Genomic DNA, 9897 nt, shown 5'->3' on the forward strand with positions numbered 1-9897 from the left:
AAGAGAAGCTAAGGGATCAATGTTTACAAAGTTGTTACAACCATCCTTCGATAGTTCCTGTTAATGCAAAATCTTTTTAAATTGTATGTTTTCTGATAATTTCTATATGGTGGTGGCGCCGTCGATGACATATGGATTCGGGGGTATTCGTGTGTTTCCGGTAACGTAGACTTGAGAACGTATCCCAATGGGGTCTAAAATGTGCCGAATCAGGCCACTTTCCAGTAGTTCCACCATTTACTTTTATTAATGAGTGATGTGGTGATTGAATTGGTCCGGGAATACTTCTTGTTACTACATGTATGCATGTATACACCTGTTATGGGAAAGGCAACTAGTAATAAGCGGAAAATCCCGAAATACTTCCGATTGATTGTTGTTGGTAACGTTTAAACAGTGTGTATTGTCTTAAACATAATATACGTCCGCTATATGGTACGTTGAATGATTGTACCTTCAAATGAGGATTCACCTCCATTTAGACGTATACAGTAGTATGAACAAAGTTGGCAACGGACCTATTCTATGATGCGTGTTAAAAATAACTGCAATGAAGTGTTTACATGCTACATACGACGAACAAATAGTAGAAGCGGTTTGCTACGATGGTTACTACGGTAGCCGCGGTTGCTTGAGTAATATAGTTCCCGATAATCTTCATCGATTGATGAGGTTATTAAGAACATACACACAGAACAACACTGTAGCCCTTTGACCATGTCTATTCATTTATAACGGACATTACATTGACTTACTGCTATGTTAGTGAGGCTGTCAAGTGTTCCAGAAAGAAGCTGCCATTGCTTACTTTACCGTCGAAGATATTTGAATTTGCATCTATGTAATAAGAACTTTTGCAGTATTCGTTGTCGTATAATTAGACATAACGGATCCCGCGTATGTGCCACGTACATGTAACTAGATGTTGAAGAAATCGAGCAATAGCTGTAATCGGGCTGTTATCTCGCTGAAGCGTGAACGCTGCCATATTTGTAACTAGTATAAATCCGCCGAATCTGCTTTGACTGCGTACACGCTAATTTATACGCAATAAGAGTTTACTTCGTTCAGAAGGGAGATATGTAAATATAAAAGCATTCTCCTTAAGAGCTGTGTAGCAGCGAAAGTCCTCGAGGATCGGTTTTCTTCTGATTAAAAAATATGTTTCGTTTTCCGGTCACTTTGACTTCAATCCATTTTTGGTATATTTTCTTTCGCAATAACTTGTTTATTTATTTCTTACTGCACACACACACACACACACACACACACACACACACACATATATATATATATATATATATATAAACCATTTTTTCCATATTCTACTTTGCCATGAGTCCTTTTTCCAAAACTACATATACAAAAAACTATTATAGAAAATGTCAACCTCTCGGAGGAGTACATAATTACAATTCGCTTGGTATTGAAATGGTGCGCTATAGCAGTAAACGTTGAGCACACCTTTAATTAGTGTAATTAAACTGTTAAAAAGTAGCCATTTAATCCAACTTACAGATATCAGCACATGCTATGAAAGTGTTTCAACAATTTACAATGGCAGTGTACGTCCAACCTCTTATTTCGGTGCGGCATGGAGTGAATGTGTCGCTTTATTTGGAAATGACAAAAAAGTTGTGGGATTCCGGTACAACTCCCCATTTTGCACCTATATGACTTATAGAGCACACCATACCTACACAAAGGGCACTTCTAGATATGCAAAAGGTAAGTACGGGTACAAAGCATTAGTTACAGTATACATTTTTACAAGAAACCATTTTGATATATTGTCTGCTCAGCTATTTCCAACAGAATCTCAAATAGGTTTTTTCCCCTTGTACTCATCAAGTCAAGTCTCACTGAAAATATCAACTACCGCTTAATCTCTATTGTTAGTTCCTTTGAAACGTTTTAAATAATCCTTTAATCATTTATTTTGTTTTTAGCTCTTGTACCACTGTGTATTTAAAGTTTGGCTCGTACAATTATGTGGAATAATCTAAAAGATGTTGCAATTCCGTTAAATTGGCAGATTATACAATAATACGTATTTTCCAACAACATAGTGAATATAATATTCATAATGATACCTATCCCACTGCAGGAAAAAGACTAGAGGATCCCGCTGTAGTTTATCGTTAATACTGTAGCATCCCACTTTATTTTGAAAGGACGTATATATGTTGTGCAATTAGGCTACTGTTGGCCGGATACTTCATTTGTTTAGAGCGACATGTAACCAATCTCATGCCAAGGATTCACATTCTACCCTTGTCCCGCTGCAAATTTAAACAATGAGCACTGTCGTTGTTTACATTTTGTTAATAAATGTATCATCTTAATTGTTGTCCTTTTTTTAGAAAAGTACCGCGAAGTATGGTGTTCTTGTCATTATTGATTTAACAAATCTTAATCATGACAAAACAAATTGTTTCTTGTGCATAATAACAGTTTTAAGCAACGTTACGTTTATCCTTATATGGTTGTGCTTTCCTTGTTTCGGATATCGACGTCTTGAACATTTTGCTCAAGTTTTCTTCGTGGTAGTTTTTGTTCGGTCATTCGAATTTTGACCACATATTTAGAGTTGTAATGTAATCTGTCGAGGTTTTTTTTACACGATTTATGGGATTGCCTTAAGCATAATTACGAATTTCAATGGTTTGTATACCATTCTATTTACCAACTATATATGTGGTAATGTGTGATTGCTTCTAATGGTTGTTTCATTGTATTGTCTTTTAGCCATGTTAAAGACAGAAGTGGTAACTCTCACAGAACCTGTGAGCTATATAACCAGTGAAAGCCAAAGTGTGTACTCCACTAGTCCAGTGGAACTACCAACGATAGAAATGACACTGGCTCCAGATTCGGTTCCTACTCACACGTGGCTGAAGACTTCCCAAACGTATTCAAGTGTATCAGTTACAGGAACAGTATCGATTGTAACTAATACAGGTAAGTACATTTATAACTAAAATCACGTCAATCTCAACCGTCTGGTCCGGTGATATAGTCAGAAGACCAGTTCAATTCATCAATCAGGTTTGCTGAATCATGTAGTGTCCCTGTCCGCTACCAGGTTTAGTGAGCTAGGTAGTATGCGTAAGGTCCAGTTCCGGTAGCTGTCAGATGTAGTGAGACAGGTAGTATGCGTAAGGTCCAGTTCCGGTAGCTCTCAGATGTAGTGAGATAGGTAGTATGCGTAAGGTCCAGTTACGGTAGCTGTTAGATGTAGGGAGATAGGTAGTATGCCCAAGTTCCAGTCTCTTTCGTCTGTCAGATGTAGTGAGATAGGTAGTATGCCTAAGGTCCTGTCGGCTGTCAAGTCTAATAAGTAACGAGAAGTGTGCCTTAGGTCAAGTCCTGTTAGCCGTCAAGTGAAGTGAGTAAGGTAGTATAACTAAGGTCAAGTTCCGTCAGGTGTACCGGGTCAGTCACTGTGAGCTGTCAGGTAAATTGAGTTAAATAACAGTTGTCAGGTTTAGTGAGTTAGATACTATGCCTAAGGTCCAGTCCCTATCAGCGGTCATGTTTTGTAAGTTATTTAATATACCTAAGGTCAAGTCACTATCAGATGTCAGGTTAAGGTAGTTGGGTAGTACGCCTAAGGTCCTGTCATTATGAACTTTAAGGTGTAGCGAGTTAGGTAGTATGCCCAAGGTCCAGTCCCTGTTAGCTGTCATGTTTATAAGTTAGGAAATATACCTAAGATCCAGACCCTGTTAGCTGTCAGGTTTAGTGATGTTAGTAGTATGCCTAAGGTTCAGTCCCTGTTAGCTGTCAGGTTAAGTGAGGTTAGTAGTATGCCTACGATCCAGTCCCTGTTAGCTGTCAGGTCTAGTGAGGTTAGTTGTATGCCTAAGGTCCAGTCCCTGTTAGCTGTCAGGTCTTGATTGTTAGGTAGTATGCCTAATGTCCAGACCATGTAAGCTGTCTGGTCTAGATAGTTAGATAGTATGCCCAAGGTCCAGTCCCTGTTAGCCGTCAGATTGTGTGAGTTATGTAGTGCGCCTAAGGTCCTGTCATTGTGAACTTTAAGTTGTAGTGAGTTAGGTAGTATGTCTAAGGTCCTGTCATTGTGAACTTTAAGGTGTAGTGAGTTAGGTAGTATGTCTTAGGTCCTGTCATTGTGAACTGTAATGTGTAGGGAGTTATGCCTAAGGTCCAGTCCCTGTTATCTGTCAGGTTTAGGTAGAATGCCTTAATTCCTGTTCCTATTAGATTTCAGATGTAGTGAGTTGTATCGACCACCTCCAGGGTTCCATCAGACCTTTGTTACCGCAGATATACGCATGCCATTGCAGTAGACAATGTGTTCTCAACCGCAACAAGACGGTACATCAATGTAACATTCAGAAGTGATACGGTGTCTAAAATACACACTTGACTCATCGTGAATTTGAAAATTTACTAAAATTTTCCAAAACGCCTTTAATTTTTGAAATTCATATTATTAAGATTTTTGCGCACTACCCTTTTTACATTAACAGTTGTGAGACAAGTCTTTAGTCTTTTGGCCCCTTACATCACTGATGCGTCCCAGGAGGACGAGCCGGTTGTATGGCGCAGTCAAATTCATCTTTTGGATACTGAATCAATTAAAAGTGTTAATGGTGCAACCACATGTGTTTGCTATTCGTTCACCCTATCATAACATTCCGATCACCTGGAAATCCACACCTATGCCGATCATAAAGACAAAATCAATGTCCTAAAGGAGGCTGGTCAACCTTTAAGAGATAACAACTCCTTGTGGAAGTCCACAATAGTTGGTTTTGAAAGAAGAATCGGAGGTGTCTTGGGCGATACGGACATCCTCAGATTTTCGTTATTGTGTGAAGAGATGAAACATCTCCTTTTGCTTTACTAGGAGATTGATATAAATAGTTTTCATACCGTGTGTTTATGTCTTTAGTGACTTTACTCTTGCTGTTGTTCTTCCGAGACTAACATGGTTAACTATTAATTTTGTCTTTCACCATTTTGAAAACAGTAATGATATCAATAATCCTATTATTTGAGAAGTTACTGTTTTATAGTGCAGACATTTGAAGTCATTGTACCGAAACTGTGATATTTCACATGTCATTTAGTTTTAGGAGCCGCATTGCAGAACATTTCTGACGATATTAAGCATATGGAGCCAACTAATATGAGTAACCTGACAATGTTCTGCAAACAACTACTTGATTACGTTTTGGTCCACCCTGATCATGAGTGCTCAGATCTCGTAAGACTTTATATTCTGTTTTGAGATATTGTAAGGTAAAACTCTGAAATTTTTCACCAGGGTTATTAGCCGTTTTGACTTTAAAAAATTCACCCAGTGTTCATTCTGTACTGTTTTACTATCTCATCTTAGATGTTTTTTAATTTAACTATAAGATGCATGTTAATTGACACCGCGATGAGAGTCCTACTGATATGTTCCAGAATAAAGAAGGCAAAAATTATATGAGGTTAAAAATATCCCGTTTAATAGCTTTGAATACAAAATTGCATCAGAGAACATTACATTTTACAGTATTTTACAATATTCTATTTGACCTTGATATATAATACGATATTGCATGTAACAGTGTGTAGTGTGTATTTTATTGAATTTCATTCATATTTAGATAATGAATTTATAATAATAGTTTGTCGAGAGGCGCTGTGGTAAGCTATCGAGCCTTTCACCAAGATGGCCGGGAATCGATATCCCGATCGGACGTGAAAAGGTATGGGGTCATTTGCCCGATCACGTGGGATTTTTCTCCGGGTACTCAGGTCCCTCCCAAATTATTACACACCACGCGCTAACATCCGGGCCAGCAAGAGTAATACAAATAAGTTGATAAGACTTGTTTCATAATTGCTGGAATTGATTTAAATTTAAATTTAATAGCTGTATTCAATAGAAGTAAATGAGAGCTTTGCTTAAAACAGTAAAATTCCCAAAATGCAGAATTCGATTATAGACAGGCTGATATTTTGTTTGTGTTGGTATCAAACTGTAAAGATATTGTTTTAAGTAACACATTTTGTGTTGTATCCTCGTGAACAATATATGTTTCATTCATGATACTTGCACTAACCACGGGAAGAAATTACCATACCATGTCAAGGTAGTGTCTCTAATTCTTCATTTGATCAGTACATTTGACAAATATTTGTGTCGATCACAATTACAAACATGCTTGTTAAGTATGATTAAAAAACAGAAAATCCATTAATGATATTTACAAAATTAAAGAACAAAATATGAACTTAACGGAATAAACATGCCACAAGGATGTCTTTAACAAGATTGTTGGGAACTATATTGCGTATCGTACGTCTAATCTGCACTACACACACTGTTTGAAAAAGCTATTTTAGATTTCACCTCTGACTTTGAAATCGGGATTACAGTTGAGCAAATTAAGTGATATGGTAAACAAACATCAGTGTGACTTCATGTTTGTATTCGCTGTCTTAACAGAACAGTTTACAATGATATCAAATAGAATTATGAATCTGACCTTAGCTGTTAATGGGGAGACAAACAAAATTTAACCAAACCAAAACTAAAATAAAAAACATTATATTTTATTTGATTCTGAAATTAGGCATGATCTATTTTATCGCATTTATTAATGCGTTCACGTACTTTCGTAGAAGGATGACTTTTGAATAATTTCAAATATTCGTGCTCCATTCATTTTCAATGCCTCTGTTTTGACCATGATAGAAAAAAAACTCTCTTTTAAAGAGGTTTTGTACAGAAATGAGCACAATGCCTTCAACACAAATGTTACAATATCCTTTATTTGGCACAGACTACGAATACATAAGTACACTTTGTCTAGTACACTATGCTAGATTCCAAAGTAAAATACATTTTTTTCTACTATTGATACTAAGCAATGGTTTAAAATCGATACTGTCAGGATATCCCCCAAAGTTAGCAAAAATCATTGTAGCGTTTTACAAATAAAATGCATGTACACTGTTCGTTCTCCCCGCTTGGAAATGTCAACGATAGAATATATATAAGCTTTATTCATTTTACACCATGTATGAATAAAAGTTGTTTCATCTGATATTAATTACTTTTGTTGGTCCGGATGTTAGAGTGTCTTTAAGTAGAAGGAAACTAGAGTACATGGAGAAAACCCACGTGATGAGTCCACACCTTTTCACGTCCGATCAGGTAATCAAACCCCGTTCGTTTTGGCAAAAGGTACGTCCGCGTGCTATTCATTGCGCCACCCAACAACCTTCAAGAATATAATCTTCTTTTTCAAACATAGATTGGGATAGTAAATGTCGAAAATCAAATAACAGAAAAGATGGAGTCATTACCAGCAGGTGACCTCGATATAAACACAACGGTTTCATGTAAGTATGAAGGCTAAACACGTGTACTATGAAAGTATTGTGGTAACTTATATAATTATTGTATGGATGCAGTACACTTTTTTTTGGAAAGATGGAAGCTATACACATATTTGTTGTGTCCATTGATATTGGGGCGTAGTAAATGTTTTTCAGCGGTTTGGAGCCGAGACAAGGGTCATTTGCACACTTTGTTTGACAAAAGAAGCAGACGTTTTCGAAAGCCCGAAATGTTTGACAAAATAAACATTTGATGTTGGTGTGGCTTTGAGGTAGAGCCAGTATTTAGTGATAGTATGACGTGGTACTTGTATTGATTGTAGAAAAAGGACATCAAAAGTGTTGATTGTAGATATGGGGATATAAAGAGTGTCGGTTTCAAACTTATGGTAAAAAGGGACATGTGTCAAATTTCTAGATAACGTATACTCAAACTAAGACCATGTTTGGAAAGATCAGACAAAAGCACGATATAGTATAAGAATACCTCAAATTGAACGATTCATGTAACACCTTCACGGCAAGTTTGTACAACAGTTATTATGTTCTTGGGTTGGTGTAATTTGCCTATGGCAAGATAGCCAGTCAGTCAAACGACGTTTTGACGCGTTTTAAAATGTAACGTCAAAATTTCATCATCTGAGTGTGACGTCATGAAAACCCAGGTCACTGAGTGCACCCAAGTGGTATAACCCAATCATGGGTGTTCCACATGAGACACACATACGCAGCAGTGGGATTATTTGGTCTCTATAACTGAGGGGTTATATATAAAAAAATTATGTTGTACCCTTCTTTAAAGCGTCATACATTGTGTTCATCGTGAGTTTGATTTGGAGCCAGTAACTAAAAAGCGTTGTGGAAAAGTAGTTTGTGGTTTCGATTTTCGTGCATCCATTTATATATGTAATGTTTGCTTCATTGGTTGGTAAAATAAATAAACATGTTTTTGTTTTCCTGATTTGCTCTTTTCAGTGTATCTTTCCATCTTGAACCACGTGTACAATTTCCAAACGAACATTGACTGTCGACGAAATAACCAAACGGTAGGCATTAAGATACAATAAAAATATATATTATTGGCAAATGGATTATCATCCTATTGCCACGAAGTTATGGTGTGGACAACGATATACGCCAGTGCGTTACGCGCAGGGGTAGATGTATACTTTCCCGAAAAAACATGTATCATATGTGCAACGATGGATAACGAAACAGATTGTGGTATTGTGTTATTAGTCAACACCTAAACTTAATTAAATTTCGTCTTTTCACATTTGATAGTTAAGTTTATAATGTAGTTTACTAACTTCCACTGGAATGATAAATAAGCCCTCGTTAGGGAGGGCGAAGAGGGAGAAAAATTGCCAGGTACACAGTACTTATTTAACACACTTAAAATGTTGTCAGTTTTAGAAAGGCATGGTATACTATTTACAAACAAAGGATTATATGTTAATTGATGTTATTTGCCATCTCGTTTACCGCCAAAATGTGTAATGTTCTTGTTTTCTTATTAATTCCTGCATACATTTTCGTTAATCTATTGCCAAACCCTATTAAAACACCATCATATCTCTTGGCAATTGAAGTAATTGAATGTTCCCTTTAATGAAGTAAGACCTTTTGTTTCAAATTGATCAAACCACAAAATGACAATACTTTTTTTTCTTTGAATGTGTTAATTAATTGATGAAGTTTGAGTAAAAATATACATTCATCGTAACGCATTATAATTAAACGGGTATAATGTCATAAATAAACAATCAGCGTTGATTGTCAATGATGATATCGCATTATCTTTAAATCAAATCAAGATGTAATAAAACAATTATGGTGTTACACAGCTATCATACTCTGTCTCCGGTACACATACACACATGCACGTATACACAACACACTTGGATGCATGTTCTAGGATGCCCTAATTTGTTAGTAGGAGGCTAAACCCTATAAATAAAACAAAACAACCCTTTCATACTGCATAGTTTACACATACCATGCGGAAAATAAACAAAATGTTTATTTCATTAACGAGACATCTACATGACATTTTGTTACTGTAGAGACACTTAAAGATGTATATTGTAATAACAAGAATATATATATATATATATTTGTTTTAGCCCGAGTTACTGGAACTTCAGGATAGTCTTATCAGATTGTCAAAACTTAATCTGAAACTACAGAATATCAGTAAAACGTTTGAACTCAACATGACATCCGTTTCAATAACGGTAGGAGACGGAGGAGCGTTACAAGAAGAGTATACAACAGCATATGGCAGGGTCATACTAGAAAACATCGAGATCTTGAGACAGAACCTTGCCAGTCAGAAAGTGATGATTATGGTAGGTAACAATGGAGAATTAATTGTAATTTATTGTTCTTTGTCAGTGCAATGAAAACCTGAAACAGAAATATATATCATATAGATATCATTTATTACGACGGACTTGCAAGAACACAGGACGAAGGGATGCATATTAAATGTTTGTGATACTGCAACGGTTTTATAGTGTTAATTAGAAT

The 9897-nt window shown here is 36.3% G+C and overlaps 1 protein-coding gene across 1 annotated transcript in view; it reads left to right on the top strand.

Moving 5' to 3' along the window:
• The window catches only part of LOC110441914, a gene marked incomplete at its 3' end in the record, with an annotated part of 187799 nt that extends 178083 nt beyond the window's left edge, over window positions 1-9716 (top strand). The window contains exons 6-11 of the mRNA XM_021485220.1: window positions 1519-1728; window positions 2749-2961; window positions 5100-5236; window positions 7281-7368; window positions 8341-8411; window positions 9492-9716. Of these exons, the coding sequence (XP_021340895.1) occupies window positions 1519-1728; window positions 2749-2961; window positions 5100-5236; window positions 7281-7368; window positions 8341-8411; window positions 9492-9716 (944 nt within the window). The remainder of the gene's footprint in view (window positions 1-1518; window positions 1729-2748; window positions 2962-5099; window positions 5237-7280; window positions 7369-8340; window positions 8412-9491) is intronic.
• Window positions 9717-9897: the final 181 nt, after the last annotated feature.

This window comes from Mizuhopecten yessoensis, unplaced genomic scaffold (genome assembly GCF_002113885.1).
Source record: "Mizuhopecten yessoensis strain PY_sf001 unplaced genomic scaffold, ASM211388v2 scaffold716165, whole genome shotgun sequence".
NCBI classification, from domain to species: Eukaryota; Metazoa; Mollusca; class Bivalvia; order Pectinida; family Pectinidae; genus Mizuhopecten; species Mizuhopecten yessoensis.